Source organism: Rhinolophus hipposideros, assembly GCF_964194185.1.
Source record: "Rhinolophus hipposideros genome assembly, chromosome: 6".
Classification (NCBI taxonomy): domain Eukaryota; kingdom Metazoa; phylum Chordata; class Mammalia; order Chiroptera; family Rhinolophidae; genus Rhinolophus; species Rhinolophus hipposideros.
The window spans coordinates 98897156-98916532 of NC_138052.1; the positions used below are offsets into that span (position 1 = coordinate 98897156).

Below are 19377 nucleotides of genomic sequence, written 5' to 3' on the forward strand. Positions count from 1 at the left end.
TTCTCAAAAATCTCTAATTTTACATTTATTATATAAAATTCTTATAGAATTTTAAAAACTGGTTAAATTATTCCAAGTTTCCAAATGTCTTCAGTTAGCAAAGTTTCAGATAATTTTAACGTACTTACATTGTTTTTCTTTCATAGTGTATTATTGGGACACCAAAGGGCATGTCAACTAGAACTATATTAGCTTATCAACTAGAACATACAGATAATTACTATGTTTAGAGATAACCAGAGACCTGGAACATTACATACCCTAAGACAATCACAAAATTGGGAGTAAACTTCCCAGTTGGCTCTGCCTGGTGCCAATGTTAATTCTGGTCAAAGGAGATAAGACGTGTAACCGAGAAGCTCCGGGTAACAGGATAGTTCCCTTTCAAAGAGACGCAGGTAGCTCTCCACCCAGGGTTCTGTACATGCTGACTTTTCACTATTGATCGTTGTGATTTACAGGCAAGTGTCTACCTGGTACACAGTAAAATGTCTAATAAGTGTTAGCTCTTGTGGTCACAGAATAATGGCCCTGCAAGCTGTCCTGTCATCCCTGCAACCTGTGGGTGTGTTGTGTGCAAAAGGTTGCTAATCAGCTGAAACCTTGAAACAGGAAGATGCTGCTGGATTTGCTTGGGGGGCAGAAGAGACAACCTGAGAAGTGGCATTTCGAGAAGGATTTTACCCGCTATTCCTGGCTTTGAAGATGGAGGAAGGAATAAGGGTGGCATGTAGAAGCTGGAAAAAGCAAGGAGCAAATTGTTCCCTAGAGCCACCAGAAAGAGTGCGGCCATGCCGACGTCTTGATTTTAGCCTGGTACAACTCGCATCAGACTTCTGCCCTCCAGAATGTAAGATAATACATTTGTGTTGTTTAAGCCTCCACATTTGTGGTAATGTGTTACATCAGCAGTAGAAAACCGATACAGCATACTTGTTATCTCGAGAAAACTGTCAGGAACAGTGTAGGATGGTTTACAGGGTCTCTCTGTATCTTTGCCTGTTATGTATGAGCTATGAGTGTTGTATACACGCCAGCTACTAGTATTTGCATAGAACTTACATCTTACTATGTTTCCCCGAAAATAAGACCTAGCAGGACCATCAGCTCTATTGCGTCTTTTGGAGCAAAAATTAATGTAAGACGCAATAATATAATTAACATAATTAATATTATACTGGATCTTATATAATGTAAGACCCGGTATAATATAATACCGGGTCTTATATTAATTTTTGCTCCAAAAGACACATTAGCACTGATGGTCCAGCTAGGTCTGATTTTCAGGGAGACATGGTAATATCATGACAGTTACGGTTAATAGTAAAGTTTCCTGACAGGTCTGAGAATTTCATTATATTATGGACATTGATTGCTATAAATGATTGCTCTCGCTGCTAGGAAGCCGAGAACCAAACTGGGGGCTCATTTCTATTGCTGTTTTAGAAGGCACACTCTGAAGCCAGATTTTCTGGCTTCAGATTCCTGCTCCAACTTTGTTAGCTGAGGTTAGCCTTGGACAAGTTATGTCATTTCTTGCAATGTGCCTCCGTGGTGTGGTGTGTAAGGTGGAGGTAAGAGAAGTGTCCACTGCCACGCACGGAGTGAAAGGAGGCATTTGCCTCAGACCCCTGAGGCCGTGTGCTGCTGCGTCTTTGGTATGCTGGCCGACTTGTGGTGTGGCCTGCTGGAGAAAGGGGGAAATGAACCTACATGTCGTTGCCAGCTTGTAAAATCGAGTACAGCTGGCTCAAGAGGCTTCTGATGTCTCTGTGGCACACGCACACGCACACACGCTGTCCCAGTAATGAAGGTGGTTTGTGTTCACTAAGAACTTGTGGGAAACAGTCACAGGCAGTGTTCAGATGACGTGTGTGGGATACAGCTGTGGAATTTTTTAGTTAGTCATTCTAGACTTACAGAAAATGCACAAATAGTACAAAGACTTCATCTATACCCTTCATCCAGGTTCCCCTGATGTAAATAATTTACATAACCATAGTAAAATTATAAAAACCAGGAAATTAACATCGGTGCAACACTACTGGCCACAGATCTTAGTCCAGTTTCACTCGTTTTCCCCCTAATGTTCATTTCCTGTTCCAGGACCCAACCCAGTGGCCTGCACTGCGTGTAGTAATTGTGTCCTCTTCGTCCCCACTAGTCGGTGACAGTTCCTAAGTACTGTCTTTCATGATGTTGACATTTTTGATGAGAATTGATTGGCTGTGTTGTAGAATGCTTCTTGACTTTCATTTATCAACTGTTTTCTCCTGATTCGGTTGAGATTATGTGTTTCTTGATATGGCTGCTACAGCAGTGATGTGTCCTCAGTACATCGTATCTGGGGAATGGGACGTGTCTCTCATGATGTTACGTTTCTTTCATCGCTCGGTTGAAGTGGCCTCTGCTGGGTTTCTCCACGTAAAGTTACTGTTTTTCCTTTGTAACTGAGCAATATCTTGGATATATGCAAATAGCTGTTTCTCCTAAAACTTGCTTTCTGGTTTTAGCATCCATTAGCAAATCTTGCCTAAAACAACTATTCTTGTCGTGTTTGTCTAACGACGATTTTGTATGTCTCTTCATTCCTTTATTAGCCTTTCCCTGTAAGAAAAAGCTGTCTCTTCTACCTGTTCATTTGTTCACTTATTTATGTCAGTATGGACTCATTGATGTTTATTCTGTGAGTTAAAATACAATACTGCCATTGCTTTTTTTGTCACTCAGGTTATTCCAGCTTTAGCCATTGGGAACTCCTTCACGTTGGGTTGTGTCTTTTTGAAAATCGCCATCCTTTTTCAAGTACTTGCTCTACTTTCTGACATCACAGGATATTTTAGGCTTATCTTGTAGCTTCCGTGCCAATCCCTGGGATCTGTCCCTCCTCCAACAGGCTGTTTCCTGTCGTTGGAGAATAGTTTAGAAACCCAGGCCTGGTCAGTAGATGCGCTCTTCGCGGTGGGCGTTGGTGGTGGGCCCTCTGGGCAGACAGCTCGGAGACGTGTCTGTCACCTGTGCATACTGACATGCCCGTGTGTACTCGCTCCAGCCTGGTGTTCACACACAGGCATCATTGCAGCACTGCTAAACCACAGCCCAGTCAGAAACATTCACTCGCTGGAGTATAGTATTTGCTCATGGGTCTTTCGTCTTCAGCCTCACAGCGTGCAGTCAGAATATCTCCTAAATTGACTAGGCTGTGTCTTTTATTCCTCACCCCTTCAGTGTGGTTACATCGCGCATTTGTGTAAAAGTCTTCAGTTGGTGGGGTTCTTCAGTTCACATGTGCAAGCCCACCTGGTTTTCTGCAGTCGCTCTGGAGAAACTTGACTTTTCTCTTACTAATTTCTAGGGTATTGGGACATTTTTAAATGATTTTCATATGTAGGATGTTCAGAATCACTCTTTCTGGTGATTGTTCCACGTCGCCCGTAGGCCCCTTTACCAGCCCCCCGTCAGGTGGGCTGGGTGTGAGCTCGCGCCAGCATTTGGTGGTTGCTCTTTTACTCGGTAATTTTGCAGATATAAAATTCGCCAAGTGATGAGCTGACAGCATAGTTTTGTGTAGAATTCACTTTTCACTCCTTTTTGTTTGATTGATTTTGGAGAGGGCATTCTGGGAAGTAGGAAGCTATGCAACTGACAGTCCCCTGAGCCACTTGCAAGTCCCAAGTGTTTTGGGTTTTATAGCAAGACTCCCTTGGGGGATTTGCAAAAAACAGGAGCTTGGTGAAGCTGGGTGCTCTTGAGACCCTGCTGCTTTTGTTTCGCATTTACCAACAACTGGGCTGTGCAAACAAGTCACAGAGCTGAGTGGTTACCCCTTACAGACCTGTGTGGAACCACTACTTCAGCATTGATCGGGACCGAAGTTTAACCTCTAAACTGCCAGCCTGGTGGTAGGAGGCACCAGCAAAATCTTCCCTTTGTATCAGCAAATTATTGAAAAACTGTCTATAGAACACTTGACGTTTTTTGTTTCAGTGCTTACAGATGCTTGCTGGTCGTCGCCTGGTTTGCATTGTTTCCCACAAGGGTTCTCCTTTCATCTTCATCTTTGTGTCTCTGTATGTAATGTGCTTTCCCCCCTCCTGCAGATTCTAAGCTTGGTTACCGGGTTTAAGCAATTTGACTGTGATGTGCCTTTTTTTTTCTCTTCATGAGTCTTGTGCTTGGGGTGTACTGATATTCTGGAACTCAGAGGTTTATGGCCAGGTGTTTGCACAGCAGTTCACACATTTCTGTCTACGAGGACTCCGGTTGCACGTGTATCGGGCCACTTGAGTTGTCTCGTAGTTCTCTGGCACTTCGTTCTTTTACTGTTATGCCTTTGGGAATCGTTTGATCTTGTCAGTTCTCCCTTTTAAGCTTTATTAGGCATCCCCGGGACAGGCTTTATAGTTTTTCCCAGCTACAAGGCAGTGCCCTTCTAATTACTCTGTCCAGTGTCATGCTATCCAGGTTTTCCCACTACACGGTGGGACCTGGAGCTGCCCGGCCTGAGCTCACAGGGCCTGTTCCAACCTGCTCCTTTCCGGGGGTTCTTGTCCCCGCCTCAGCTTGTGCCCTCTGTGCAGGCGTGGGTCGCGTGAGGCTGGGACTCGAGGGAAGTCCCTGTGGGCTTCTCCATGGGGCTCTTTCCCCTCAGCCCTGCCAGCTCCAGCTGCCTCGGCTTCCCTCAACTCCAGGAAACCCCAGACGCTGTTGGGGTTCCCACCTGCCCAAGCAGGCATAGGGCTCCCCTCACTTGTTTCCCTACCTTCAGGGGTCCCTGTCCTGCAGTGCCTGTGGCCTGTGGTCCAGTGTGACAATTGTTTTCATCTGTTTTGTCCAGTATTTTTAGTGTAAGGGGTGAGGGTAAATCCAGTCCCGATGCCTTCATCACGGGTGGAAGCAGAAGTCTTCTTAAGGTAGGCTTTGTAGTACTGTTGAGCCCTTGCTGACCTCTCTAGCTGTTTCTTCAGCCCTGCTGTGCGTGCAGTAAAGCATTTGGCCATTTCTCTCCTCTCCCATTGTTCAACCCCATCTCCACCTGGGCGAGGAATGTTTCTCCATGCTATCTGTTACTACTCAGCAATACGGATGCATTGGACAGAACCTAGCGGGCTAAGTTGTCAGCTCTGTGATCCGTGCCGAAGCTGGAGGGGCAAGTGTTAGAGTTCGCCTCACTCCCTACCTTTGCAGAAGGGGAACCCATAGTTATTACCGGGGCATCTCTTACCCAGACCCAGGGTGCAGATATGAAAACTTGTAGGCCAGAAAGCGCCACAGTGAGCGCACCACACACGCACTTTGGCATTCCCAAGAGAACTAGGAACTTAAAGCACATGCACTTGAGAAATACCCTTTGTCTTGTTAGAGGTACATGTCTGTTGGGGGCGGGGGAGGTGAGAAAATGGAGAGGAGAAATGGCAAGGGGCTTCCCCGACCCCAGCCTCGCCTCCTGTTGTTGCACTTGAGCTTCAAATAGAAAACATTGCAGGTGGCTCCCGCTGAGCCCGATGACAAATATACAGGAGTACCAGGTGCCTTGAGTGGTGAAGAAAGGGCCCAGCTCTAGGGCGGTGCAGAGAGGGCCAGAGCCAGGAGTGGGAGGGCAGTCGGGCTGCAGGCGGAGGGCGCGTCTGAGCAGCACCCAGAGGCGTGTTCTCCCTCCCAGGGCTGGGCTGGGTCCCTGTCATCTGTCCACGAGGCATGATCCCCGGCCTATAGTCCCTGAGACTCCTCCCCCACCCAGCCCACTAGACTTCTTACACTTAAATGAGCCATGCACCACGCCCTGTGTGTGGTTCCTAATTCATGGCGTTCACCTCACTGAGATTTGGGGAGGTTGCCCCACTAGATTCAGCAACCGAAGGGCAGGGCCTGCATCGTCTGCCTAGCACGGTAAGGACTCCAGTGTCTGCTAAATGAATAAAGTGGGAGGCCAGCCCACCCGATGGGCTGTGTCCTCCTCAGGTTCAGGAAGAGGGGCTGATCAGTGAAGAGAACATGTGCCATCCCCGACCATCTGACACAGACCCCTCACTCGCAGGACACCTGGAGCCCTCCAGCCTGTGTCAGCCGCCTCCTGTTCTCTAAATTGACAGCAGGTGGCTCTGTTCCCTTTCATTTAGCACAGAGAAGGGCTCAGTCCATACAGACTGACCACAGCTTGTGCACCAGGCACTGTTCTTTTCCGCCATAAAGGAGATGTGACCCGCACCCACGGGCAATGGTTGGTTCCTACGCATGTGCACAAATGGACTCCATTGCTCAGAGTTCTCCTTGGAACAGATTGTTACAAAAAGGAACCATTGCAAGGGGAGACCCACAGGCCGGCTCCGCTGCCCTGGGCCGATGCCTCCCAAGTTTATGTCTCAGGAAACCTGCTCCTCCTCCAGGCTTCCCAGGGCCCTGTCACCCCCGGAGCCCTTCTCTGATCACTATAAAAGAATACCCCAAGCTTCCTGTTCCTTGCCCTCATCAGTCTCCACCCACGCCAGCCACCACCTCCCAAGGCAGGTCGAACGCTGTCTGCTTTCTACACACATAAGCTGAGTCAAAACTTGATCCGACGCCCTCGCGAGCTCCCTGCTTCTCATGACCCATCCTTACGGCCAGTCCACCTGAGCCACCTTTCACTTCCGCCATCCCTCATGTCTTGCATTTACTCCGGTTCCTCATTGGGCCCGTGTGTCCTGTTCTGACTGCTGAGTCTCCCAAGCAGCGAGCTTGTCTGTCCCCACGGGATACCCAGGTCTGCACCTTGGGGAGGGGGGCAGAAGCGGGTCTTGGCCTTCTGTACACCACGCCGGCCCCGGCAGGAGTGGCGCCGGGGGGAGACCCAGTCCCCTGTGTGGAAGACCATACCTAGTTTTTGTCCACGTGGCGAACATCAGGAGCGCCCGTGCGTGGGTCGGGGGCGCGGTCCCCGCCCTGAGCCCCAGGGGCAGCTCCGGGGAGGGTTCCGCAGACTCCGCGCGCTGCCCGCCGAGGCGCGACGCTCTCCGGCACTCCGTCCCGGCACTCGCGTGGGCTGGGCCGCGGGGCTGCTTCAGCCTGCTCCCCGCGCGGCGGGCGGCAGGTGCTGGCCCGCCCCACTGCCCTCCGGGTGGCGCTCACCGCCGCCCCCGCCCGGCCGCCGGCGCCGCGGCGGCTCAGTCCTCGGCGGGCGGACCCGGCTCGGCAGCGCTCGCCATGGCCCCGGGCCTGCGCGGCCTCCCGCGGCGCGGCGTCTGGCTCGTCCTGGGTGAGTAGGGCCGGGGCCGGCCACCCGCCCGGCGCCGTCGAGGGGAGGCGGGCGCTGCGAGGGCACCGGGGGCGCCCCTCGGACGTCGCCGGGGCTGGCGGGCCGCCTGGGCTCTGCGGCCCGGGCTCGGGCGCGGCGGGTCCGCGCAGGACAGCGCCTCGGTCTGGGGCCCAGGGGCCGCTTTGGGGGCGTCGCGGGGCCCAGGGAGGTCCGAAGGGCACGGGCAACTTGCCCCGCACCCCCGGCGCTCACTTGTTTTCGGGAGGAACCAGGACGCGCGGGCCGCCTGCCCCGCGTCCTTACGCGACGCGTGGGCACCGTGAGAGCAGGCGCCGGGCAGATTGCGTGCCGGCGAAGCGCAACCCGGCTCTTTAGGTAGGAATTAGCGAAAACTGAGCACCGGCAGTTGCGGATTTGCAAATCAACCTCCCCGGGATGCCTTTGCTGCCTTCCAGCCCATTTCCACGCTCCTGCGCTCGCCGGTGACCTGGGCTCTGGCTGGTAGGGGCTCTGAGAGGGACTCGGGGTGAGGTCGCCGGCGGCGCTGCCTTCCTCTTTGGGAGACATTACGAACTGAAACACAGTACCACGGTGCACCCGGCTCCCGAAATGGAGCGAGCAAGCGCCTTCACTCCCCGTGCAGTTTTCATAAAATGCTAAGAAACCTTTTGTCATGCAAGGCGTCCACGGGGACTCGGCTCCCGCTCCCCACATGAGAACGCAGGACATGGTGAGGCCAAAAAGGAACCCCCACGGAGCCATAGGTAGGGGAGTCACACCACTACTCTCGCTGGCAGCTGGGCTGGAGACACAGGAAGCAGCAGCCACACTGTCTGCAACCCTCACTGCTCCGCTTGCAGGCTCAGCCCCCATCGTCTTGCTAGCCCCCATTTTCCTGCTAGCGTAGCCACGGCAGTTATGTTAGTGGCCAATGGCTCACTGGTTACAGCTGACGGCCAACTAGCCACAGCTGATGGCCATCTGATCACAGCTGATGGCCATTTACTACCTGAGCCAGCACCTTTCTATGTGAGGCCGAGAGCCTGGAAACTGCTCTCCTGGCTCCGTCCCCACACCTTTCTAACCTGCTTTAGCTATTGCACTCAGTCATGTATAATATTCAGATACCTTTTAATAAAAACGAAATAGGTCGTTTAAGTGGAACAACCCAGTGGCCCGCCCCCGGAGCCATTACCGGTACCTATGGCCTTTCCCCACAACAGAAGCACCTGCTGAAAGGTGCCCCTCGGGATGGGTACTGGTGACGGGGTGACGGGGAAGCAGCTTGGGGTCATGTGGCTTGTCCTGCAGATGGCCCAGGCTCTGGAGGAGAGGGGCTGAGGCCTGGCCATTGCAGACCATGGTACACACGCCAACGAGTGAATCCAGAGGAAGACTTAGCAGCCGCTTCAGCATGTCACCTGAAAACGGATATTGCCACTTACGTGTTTTGGCTGAAGCTATGTGTAAAGCGGTATCTCCAAATATTCTCTTCTTTTGTGTTGCGGTCCATTTGGCTTGACATGGAACTTAGTGTTTTGGTTTCCTAAGAAATGAATGTTTTCTGAGCAAGGCAGAGAGCTGGGCTTGTCCTTTTTCTTTTCTTTCTTTCTTTTTTTACATAAATAAATGTTCTCTGCTGGTGTCCAGAAGCTGCACCCTCTAAAGCATGTGTAAATAAAACAGTGTGTCATGATCACATATAAAGACCTTCCTTGTTTATCAAGAAAATGATGCATGTTCTGGTGAAAGTCCAAAGTCCTGTGATCTCACATTTTTCTGAGTGGTCTGCCTAATGTTGTATCTTGGAAGAAATAAGCCCAACTGTATGAGGTTATCAGTAAATTCATGTGGTCGGAGCCCAGCAGGAATGAGTGGAATATGGAACACACAGTGTTTCCTGCCCAGTTGGAGCTTTTGGTGATGCAGTCTGCTGCCCAGAATGGCAATGGGGGATTTTTTTTTTTTTTTAAGTATGCTAGTCTGTCGGTCCAAGGGCTTCCTGGAAGGGCTTTACACTCAAGCTCCTTTTTTATTCAGTCTGCTTGCTTTGTGCATGCAGTCATTAAAATCTACTGTTCATATGATTTCTTTTTGCTCTGGGTTTCGTGCAGGCTTCTGTTGAGTGGCGTGACCACATACATTTCAAAAGTCTTGTATACAGCCACTGAAGTTTGTCAACAGTCAGAAAAGGGGACATTTCCAGACAACCCAGGGTCATTCTGTGACTACCTCATCGTGAGCTCCTGTTTTTACAAGCCCACCTCACGGGGGTGCTGGCTGGTACTGACTTGTGTGACCTGCTTTGTCATCTGTCTACCTGTCCAGGGAAACGTGCACCTTCCCTGGGGTCATACTAGGGTTGTGGGGTTCTCCTGCAAGGCTGTGTATTTATATAAACACAAGTATAACTGTTAGCAACCTCCTACGACATCACAGGAAATGTAATATATGTGACTACTTCAGATTGTCACGCTTCGGTGACTCTGAAGATAGTTCCAGTCCTAGAGTCCAAATCTGAAGAAGTCCCATTTGCTAATCAACTCGGTGTGTCTGTTTAGTCCGCTGTGTGTTAGCTGGACGGAGACGGTGCGGGATTTTCTCCCGTCCACAGGCACATGGCAGCCTGTGTGCGTGTTGTCAGGCCCAGGCCAGGGCGTTCCGTGCGGGAAGCAGCACGACCAGGAAATGCTCAGTGGGAGTCCTTCAGGGGACAGCCCCCTGGGAGAGTCTCTGCCCCTTGGTTATTTCTTTCCCAGAATGAACTGATTCCACAGCTTGTACTCAGTTAAACTTGCGTCCGGCAGTGTGTGATGCAGGAGGGAAACTATGGTGTAAATTCCAGCCCCCAAGAGAGGAGCCCCACGGGTGTGGCTTCCCAGTCCCCTCCTCAGGAGCAGAGCTGAGGCCCACCTGGCCTGCTGGGCTCTCCCCTCAGTGGACCCTGACCCACGCCCGCCACCGTGTTGCCTCTGGGAGGGCGTGGGACTCAGGCTGTCAGCAGCCCACCACACCACAGGTGCCCTTCGCCCCCAGCCCCAGCTCTCAGGGGCCATCCGCACACCAGCCCGCACCCCGCCCTCAGGACAGGATGGCCTTGGGCTGGATAACATTACTGGAGAACTCGTTTGTTTTTTGTAAGGAGGGTTATGTCAACACAGGGAGTAGGAGGGCTTCCATCAGAACAAGCCTGCATTCATTTTAACATAATGAAGTTATTGTTGTCCGTGGAAACGTTTGTTTCCCCCTAGGATTGTTTTATTTTAGTATTTTCTTTGACATCGGAAGATATCGCTTCAATCGTCCTTTAAAGTACGGAGGCTTTGGTGGAGCAGGGTCCATGAGCCAAGCCTCAGCAGGGGACCGGGGACCCAGGGGCCCGAGCGTCACAGCCAAGCCTCTTACTTTGGCCTCATTAGGCCTCACAGTGTCTCCTTTATTTTGCTCCCTGATGGCTCCCTACCCACCATGTGAGTTCCCACAGTGGATTCTGTGAGACCAGAGACCCAGACGTGCTCGCCACCCGCCTGGCCCCACGTCCACTCTGCCCTACGCTGGTATCCTCCAGGCCCACAGGCCACCCACCCCTCTCCTAGATGACTGCCCGCCTCAGGGAAGCTTTCCCTGGCTGCCCCGACCCACCCCCCTGGGGTGGGTGACCTCCGACGCCACCTGCACGTCCCCCTCAAAGCCCCATCACACCACACTGGCAGTGTCCCCCACGCATACCATGTTGGACCCAGGTCACTCCCTCCCGTCAGCAGCTCCTGAGTGAACGGAGAGTCTGCTGGAAACCAAGCCACAGAGAAGCAGTGACCCAGCCCACAGCCCGGCAGCACCCACCCCTGCTCCCCAAGGCTGCTCCCCCACGCCCACAAGGCCCACCAGGAAGAGTCCTGAGCCCCGGACATCACCTAGGAGGGCAAAAGGCCTACATGTACCCAAGCAGATAGTTGGATAATAATGCCTGCCACGTGGTCACACACTGGCCAGTTCTCAGCTGGGATAAAAGCAGTTCACATGTCACGGGAGAAGAGGTCTAGAGAGCAGTCAAAAACAGAAAGTGGGTGACACTGACACCTAAGGCTGGCTCTCTGCGCATGTGTGTTTATCGGCTCTGGAAGATTCCGTGGGATCCGTCTGTGAGAGGAAAGGGGGCTGCTGGCTGGGTAGATAGCCAGAGAAGGGAGCGCTGGGGAGAGCCCTGAACCATTTCTCCTGGATCCTTCTTTCTGTCGCACAACACGAGTGGGTCATTCCGGTAGGCAGACGGCCTGCACGCTGCCCTCTATAGGCTAGGACAGCCCCTCCCATGGAGGATGGCCCAGCACAAAAGTCGTGGGGCCAGGGCTGAGAAGCCTTGCTCCACATGGTAAGTGCTGCTACTTACCTAGAAGGAAATAAGCTTCAGGGCAGGGCTGGAAGTGGGGACCAGGACCCCTAGGAGATTGGGAAGAGTGCCCCAGGTCCCCAGGACAGCTCTGCAAAGGCGCTGGTCGTTGGGACTTTGTTGGAGCCTTTGTGACTGAGCAGGAAGGGGGGCTGGAGGGAAGGGCATTTGGACCCAAGGCTGGTGCTGGAGGGCCGGGTCCTCTGGGCCAAGGTAAGCAGCCCAGATGTCTCTGCAGGCAATGTGAAACCTGTAGGATGTTCGGGGTGGGGTGGGGGGGGTGAGATGGAACGTGTGGATGAAAAGGGCCCTGGGCTTCTGTGCCGTGGGGTGGGGGCAGGAGACCAGGCAGGAGGCAGGAGATGGAAGGAATGGAGAGACTCCAGAGAGTTCCAGAGGTGAAAGGAAGGGCAGCCGTGGGGTAAGGTGTGGGAAGTGCAGAGGCAGGCCCATGGACAACCAGCTCCACAGCCAGGTCGGGTGGGAGCTGGAACTCCGCAGCTGGGGCTTCCAGGGAAAACCCAGCCCCCAGTCAAGTTCAGATTTCAGATCAACAACAAATTGCTTTAGTAGAAGTATGTCTCAGGTAACATTTAGGACATACTTATATTGTTTAAAAACATCGTTTATCTGACATTGAAATTGAACTGGACATCTTGTATTTTTATTTCCTAAAGCTGGCAGCCCCATCGCAGCAGCCGCGTTGGGTTAGATGTCCCTGGGACACTCAGGGATGATGGCAGGTAGGCAGGTGTCTGCACAAGCCCAGGGCACAGATGGAGGTGTGGCCAGGAGAGTTTGTGGGGAGAGCTTTGGGTGGGAGGGATATTAAATCATTCTTCCTTAGCGTCATAAAAACCTATTTCATTCATCGGGAATGTCCACTGGTTTTCGAGCTAAATATCTGTTGGGATTTGAGTGGTAATTGCATTAATTTATTGATTGATTGGGGAGGATTAATATCAAGACCACCTGTTCACAAAACAGTCGTCTGTCCCGCCTACACCCACCTGCAGATTACTCGTTCAGTGTCTAGGAGTCTCATGCTCCTATGGGTGGGACATTTTCCCCAATTTATATTCTGGTCATTGCTGGAATGTAAGAAAGCTCCTTCTGTACGTTTGTTTCTTGTTTGACCTCCCTGTACTCGGCTTCCAACAGCGCTTGCTTCTGGCTTTGTTTTCATTCTTCTCCCCTTGGCTTTTCAGCCAAGAAGGGCCATGGTCTCACCTCCTCCCAATTTTGACTCTCCATTTGGTTCCTGCTGTGGCTGGGGTGGGGGGCAACTCTGCTGGGTGGGGAGTGGCCCAGCTGCCTGCCTCCCTCCCTGCTGAGGGCAGGAAACCTGAAACTTCCAGTCTTCTTCCTTTGGGCAAGATGCTTTTTCATTTTATTTTTGCTGGGGTGGGAGAGGGGTAGAGAATGAGTCTCCTCGCATGGCCTCGTGTAAAGTATGTTTTTATGATGTTAAGGAAGAATCGTTTAGCATCTCACGTAGCCTCCTGTCCTATTGTGAATTTGCTCTGTGGCTGGCAGGCTCCTGGCCCCGGTGAGTTGTGACCCAGGTGGAGGAAAGGTTTGCCAGCGTGACTCTTCCTGTGCGGCTGGGGCCAGTGGAGTGCTTCTCAAGTCCTGTGCAGACTCGGGAGTCTGCTGGCCGCTGTGCATTTTGAGTTTTGCTTCACTGTTCCTAAGGGAGATTGTTCCACACTTTCTTTGGTGGCTTTTCTAATAGCACTGGGTCTTCCTGAAAGAGGTGTGTGACCTTTCATCCTTTCTGTCTGTGCCAGAGTGGTTTGGATGGTGTGTGAACAGTCTATTCCTTCCAGGAACTGAATGAAGGAGCTTCATTTTCACCCGCAAAACCATGAGCTCGGCCCCAGCTGAGGTGGTGGTGAAGATAACTGAGACCCTTTTCAGTGTCTTTCAGGGCACAGTCCACGTGGTTTTCTGTCTTACGGCAATGATATTGTCTCCTACGTTCCCATGAACTTGTCCATTTCATCCGACACATTGTTATAGATAACAATCTTATTTTCCTACTCTTCCCTGTTTCTGTGGGCATTGGCCTTTTCTCGGCCCAGTTTTAGGAATTATTATTTTCACATTTCTTGATCAGAAGTGGACAGTGGCTTTGCTCTGTTCACTATCTTTTCCCCTCAGAGAACCAGCTCTTTTCCCCTGAATGCGGAATTCATTTGGTTTTACTCTTTCTTGTTTAGGAATGAAACTCACCCAGTCTGTCCCCACCCTTTCTTTCTGCCTGAGGAATGAAACTCCCCTGAATTTCTTTCTGCCATTGATGTTGTCTGGATGCTCCGTGTTTGTGGGTTTTATTTCCTATGTACCACATAGATTATTTGAAAGCAAGTTTTTAAAAAGCCCAGTGGCTCAGGCTTTCTGGTTTTTCCCTCGACACTTGCTGCCAGTCTTACGGCACTGTGGTCCGGGAGCAGTCACAGACCACCGTGACTCAGCGTGTGTTTGGCTTCCTTCTGGCCTGGCAGGATTTTCCCTTTGTAAATGGCCCATAAACCCATGGGAAGAGCGTGGACGTTTGGCGTGTTAGGTGCAGTCCTTGTGTTAAACTATGTGACTTAGGTCCTGTGCCCTTTTTATTTTCGTCTTCCAGCTCTGTCAGGGGCTGGTTGAAGCCTACACTGCTTTTGTGATTCTGGCAGTGTTCTGGGGCTGAGTTCCTGTGTGCTCCCTGCGGGGAGACATGGGAGGGACTTCATAGGCGTGGGCCCTCCCGGTGCATCTGCATGGCGAGTTCTAATAGTGGGGCCTTCTTTAGCCCAGTCATTGCTTTTTTTAATGCTCATAAAATACACATAAAATTTATCTAAACCAGTTGAAATGTACAGTTCTATGGCATTAGGTACATGCGCATGGCTGTGCCATCACCACCACCATCATCTCCAGAATTTTCTCATCTTCCCCAACTGTAACTCTGTCCCCATTAAACATTCACTCCCCATTCTCCGGTCCCGAGCCCGGGGCACCCACCCTGCTACTCTCTGTCCCTATGAATTGACTGTTTGGAACCTCACATGAGCAGAATCACACAGTGTGTGTCCTTCTGTGCCTGGCTCGTTTCATTCAGCACAATGGCCTCCAGGTCCATCCCGGCTGCCGCAGGTGTCAGAATTCCCTCCTTTTTAAAGCTGAAAGATAATCCCTTGTGCGGACGTCCTACAGTTGTTTATCTGTCTGTCGATGGACTCTTGGATCTCTTCCCTCTTTTGACTGTTGAGAGTGGCACTGCTTTGCGGTGGGTGTGCAAATGTCTCTTTGAGACCCTGCGTTCAGTTCTTTGGGGTTTGTACCGGAAGTGGAATTGGGGGATCACGTGTACTAGGAAATTTAATGTTTTGAGGAGCCGCCACACGGTCCCCTGTCGCTGCACCGTTTCACCTCCCACCAGCAGTGCCCAGGGCTCCATTTACTCCGCATCCTGACGTGACTTCCTCTCTGTCATTTTGACGGTACCCGTCCCGATGGGCATGAGGCGCCACTCACCGCTTCTCAGATGGAATTCAGCTTCGTCGGGGGTGATGTTGTGGCCCATCATTCTTTAGTCTCACATTGCCTGACTCCACTGCCCGCCTTTTGGATGCCACTTCGTTTTATCAACCTGACTTACTGTCCCATTTTCTTGTCGATTCAGGGGACACATTAACAGGACCCCACACCCAGCACAGAGCAGGCACTCGAGGTGGGGAGGGAAGGAGGACGCAGCGTCTCTGGGCCTGAGCAAGGGGACCGTGTGCTGGAACTGCAGCCTGGCCAGGAGGGCCAAAATCAGGTGACAGTCCGGAGAGCCTGCGTTGTAGCAAGCTGCTGTTTGAGGGGTCCATGAAAGGGCCCCCGGCCCAGGCAGACTTTCCTCTCCTCTCTCAGCCCTTGACTGGCTGCCCAGGAGATGGCAGTGGGTGGGAATTCCTCTTGCCAGGGTTGGAGAGCTTCTTAGGGGATGGGCGGGACCTGCTAAAGAGAGAGGGCTGGTGACAGAACACAAACACTAAGACACTGAGCCAGGGGGAGGGAGGAGGGAAGCACCACAATGGGGAGAAGCCCAGGGCCCAGGTAGAGAGATGTCCAGGGCCCAGATGGGGCGATGTCCAAGGACCTGGTGGGGGGATGCCCAGGAACCAGGTGGAGGAGCCTGAACAGACGGGTGGTCCATGCAGGGCGTGCCAGAGGTTGCCTCCCAGCTCCACTCCTCCTGGGCTGTGTGACTCTGAGCAGGTTACTTAACCTCTCTGGGCCCATCTGTCCCCATGTGTAAATGAGAGAATAGAAATACCTGTCATGTTGTTTGTTTGAAAGTATTAAATAGTTGAATGCCTGTGGAGGGCTTAGGACAGGGATTGGCCATATGAGCTGCGGTTGTCACCATCCTGAAGGGGGCTTTCCCAGCATGTGGCAGTGGGAGGGGAAGCAGGGAGTCTTTTGGAATCAGTGTGTGACTGATCCTCCATTCAATCCATTTCTACGCAACTTGCTTCCAGAAAGAATATAGGTGGTGGCTCTTGATAGAGACGCAGGTATCATGAGGTACCAAGGTGTGACGTGGCATCAGATCCCTGTACCAACGCCCACTAAGGGAGAACAGAATTCACAGGGTGCTTGAAGGGCTGGGGAGAGAACCGTCTCTGGAGACTTTAGCTGAGGCAATTGAGGCCCAAACCACTCAGAGCTTTTTAGAAGCCAGAACAGCCCCGGAAAGTCAGTGGTCAATGGCCAGGAGCAGAGTGTCCCCCACCACACCCACTTCTTTGGTCATAGTGCTATCAGCCCCCAACATTTCCAGAAGCCAGCGGAGGGTGGGCGCTGAGTGTGGAGGAGGTGTGGGCTCCAAGGCCCACGGTCGATCGGCCGATGAAGGTTTTCCTGGCAATTACAGTGTGGACCAGCACACACGCTCAGAAAGCACTCGGCCGTGCAGGGTGGAGGGCGTGATGGTTCGCCGGGCCTGGAGGGTTGAATAGGAGTTTTACTGGACGCATTGTTTTTTATTTTTCAGTTTGTTGTTGGTTTGGTTTGGGTTTTCTTTTTTCAGAACAGCTGAGGAAGGCTGAGGGCAACGTGTTTGAACCAAGTTCTGTTTACGTCATTCTCTGAGGCACTCGGTGACAGGTGGGCGGGTAGCTTCATGGGGATTGGCTCCTGAGTGGCTGTAAGCAGGGGAGATAGCAAGGGGGTAATTCTCTGGCCACTGGCCCCGATGGGATGAGCAGAAAATGATTCATGAGAACCTGCAGAGCAAGGGCTTTCCAGTGGCAATTAAAAGATCTGGTGGCAGACAGAGACAATATTTTATAAAGTGTTTGTGGAAAATAGAGGAGAGCAGGAAGAGAAAGATCGCTCATAATGGCGCCACTCAGATAACGCACTCTTGGTATTTCCATTGAATTTATTGTTTGACACAGAATAACAATGTATTTAAAGGGTACAATTTGGAAGGTTCTGACATACGTGTACACACATATGGACTCAAGACAGTGTGTGTGTTTATCCATCATCTCTGAAAGTGCCCTCTGTCATGTCCCCCTCCTGTCCTGTCCCTCTCCCCCTCACCCCTGCTGGCCCTGGGGTCCGAGGCCCCTGAGTGTCCTGTGAGTTCCCATTTTGAGGTTTCCATTTCTCAGATACACTGTGGCCAATAAAGAAGAGGCCTGCCCGAGTCCCATGAGGCTTCCTCTGTGCCTGGCCTGTAAAGTTTGAGGTGCGGGGGCTCCCTGGAGGCACGTGAGCTCCCCACCCCCACTCCCAGCTCTCAGGCCACAGTGGGGGCTCTGTTGTTAGCTCCCAGCCTGTCACTCAGACCAGCAGGTCTCCCAAGGGCCTGCGGTCCTTGCCCACATCCCACCCCCTCACCCCACACCCCCTTCATCCCAGCCGCCCCCAGCTCTGGGAGGAGGAGGATTTGGGGTCTGTGGTTCTCTCTCTGCAAACATGCAATTAGCAGCAGCAAGATGGGCCTCCTGCCAGGTGTGCAGGCCCAGACCAAGGGCGACCTGAAACGAGACAGACCCTTCAGTCCACACTGCCAGGCCCTCCCCTCTGCTTAGGCGCCAGGTGCCAGAAGTCCAGATGCAGCTGCCCCGCAGCCCCGGAGCCCAGGTCCCCATGGGGAGCCCGGCCGCCCTGCCTCTCCGCCCCCATCACTGTGCAGAGGGGCCCTATGGCCCTCTCTCCTCTCAAGGGTGCTTTCCTGCTGTGAGGACAGGGAGCACTCCTCTGAACCCCCAAAGGAGCACTGGGTTCCCAGGGGTGCACACGCCGGGGAGGGCTTCTGTGCTGACATGCACAGGGAAGAATGTGTCTGCTCCCAGCCTTTTAAAGACATGAGTGATGGATGCTTAGATTTGCGGTCACACAGCAGCGGAACCCGAACAGCTGCTTTCAAAACTTTTGGCAGTTTTATTCCATTTTAAAACTGTAATGTCTCTTTCCAGTGAAAGAAGCCACGTCAGGCTGGTTTAAGAAAAGTGTGTCATTCTCCTAAACGATGAGTGGTTCCCAGACCCCCAGCAGCTGGCCACCCTCATCCCACTGCAAAGAAAAAGGCCGGGCTCTTCTCCCCCAGGGCAGGAAGGAAGGCGGGGGTCCTTGTCCCCACGGAGTAGGGGTCCCGTCCTTGGTGGGAGAGAGAAGTGAGAGATGCAGCATCTAGAGGGACCAGCCCAGAACCAGGCCAGGGTCAGGGCCAGGCAGCAGACCCTCCCCAAGCGTGAGCGCTGAGGCTGCAGGACAGGGTGGCAAGCAGCTCTGGTCTGTGGGCCAGAGGACACGGGAAGAGATGACATGAATACATTGGGGGGGGGCACCTGAACAGGAGGGATTATAGACCAGGGACTCCCCTCTCAGAGCTCTGTCCAACCTGGTAGAGGGGAGAGTGGCCCTCCTGGTTCCCAGCAGCAGCACTCCCTGAGGAGGTGGCACTGCCTCGCCCTGGGACTGGCTCTGTGCAGCCTGTTTTCCTGACCCTCCAGGGACTTGGGAGTCACCAACATCCTTGTAGTAGGTTTGTTCAGTGTCATGTCCACCCCGGTGGGTTTCTGTTGTGTGCAGCCAGAACCCTGACTGATGTGCATGGTCAGCTCCATTCTCCCGAAAACTGGCCCTTCCAGAATGGGAGGGGAGCCCCCCCAGCTTCCTGACCCTCCTGGGGCCAGCCCGAGGCACCTGCCTCGCAGAATGTCCACTGATAAACCGGGTCACCGTCTCGTTCATTTGACTGATATTAATGTGCAGAGCTGCTGGGTGCCGGGGAGGACATGTGTGTGTCAGAAAAGAGTGGGAGATGACAGGGCAGCGAAAACGGTTCTCAGAAAAGAAACATTCTACCCGCCCAAATGAGGTGCTGAGAAAGTTGGGGGCAGCTAAGACCTCAGACAAGGAGGAAGAGGAGGAGGACAGGCAGAGTGTAGGCCTGGGGTTTGCAGAGGAAGGCGTTCAGAGGGGGAGACAGGGTGGGTGCCCGGAGCAGTGAGGGGTTGGGGACCATTGAGGGGAGACCCTTGCATGAGGCTGGCTTGAACCGGTGGCTTGGAGCTCCTTCCTGGAGCCTTGGCACTTCACCTCCTCTACAGGTGGGCTTTCTTGGGATGTGTGGGTGGGGCAGGTGGAGCCACTGGCAGGGGACCCTGTGTAGCCTGGGGCGTAGGAGGTGACCAGCATCTGGACCCTAAACAGATGTGGGAAGGATGCCGTCGCCCCATGCAGAGGCAGACAAAGTGGACGT

The 19377-nt window shown here is 52.8% G+C and overlaps 1 protein-coding gene across 4 annotated transcripts in view; it reads left to right on the plus strand.

The window, feature by feature from the left end:
- Positions 1-7055: 7055 nt before the first annotated feature.
- RAMP1 (receptor activity modifying protein 1) overlaps positions 7056-19377 on the plus strand; it is a 45425-nt gene continuing 33103 nt past the window's right edge. For 2 of the 4 annotated variants that reach the window (XR_013993479.1, XM_081050682.1), the window contains exon 1: positions 7056-7234. Coding sequence is in view for 1 of the 4 variants with exons in the window: in XM_081050682.1 (XP_080906808.1) it covers positions 7183-7234 (52 nt within the window). In the remaining 3 variants the exon portion in view is untranslated. Of the gene's footprint in view, positions 7235-11267; positions 11607-15312; positions 15433-19377 lie in introns of those variants that run through there. The other 2 variants (XM_081050683.1, XR_013993480.1) reach the window with 2 other exon arrangements.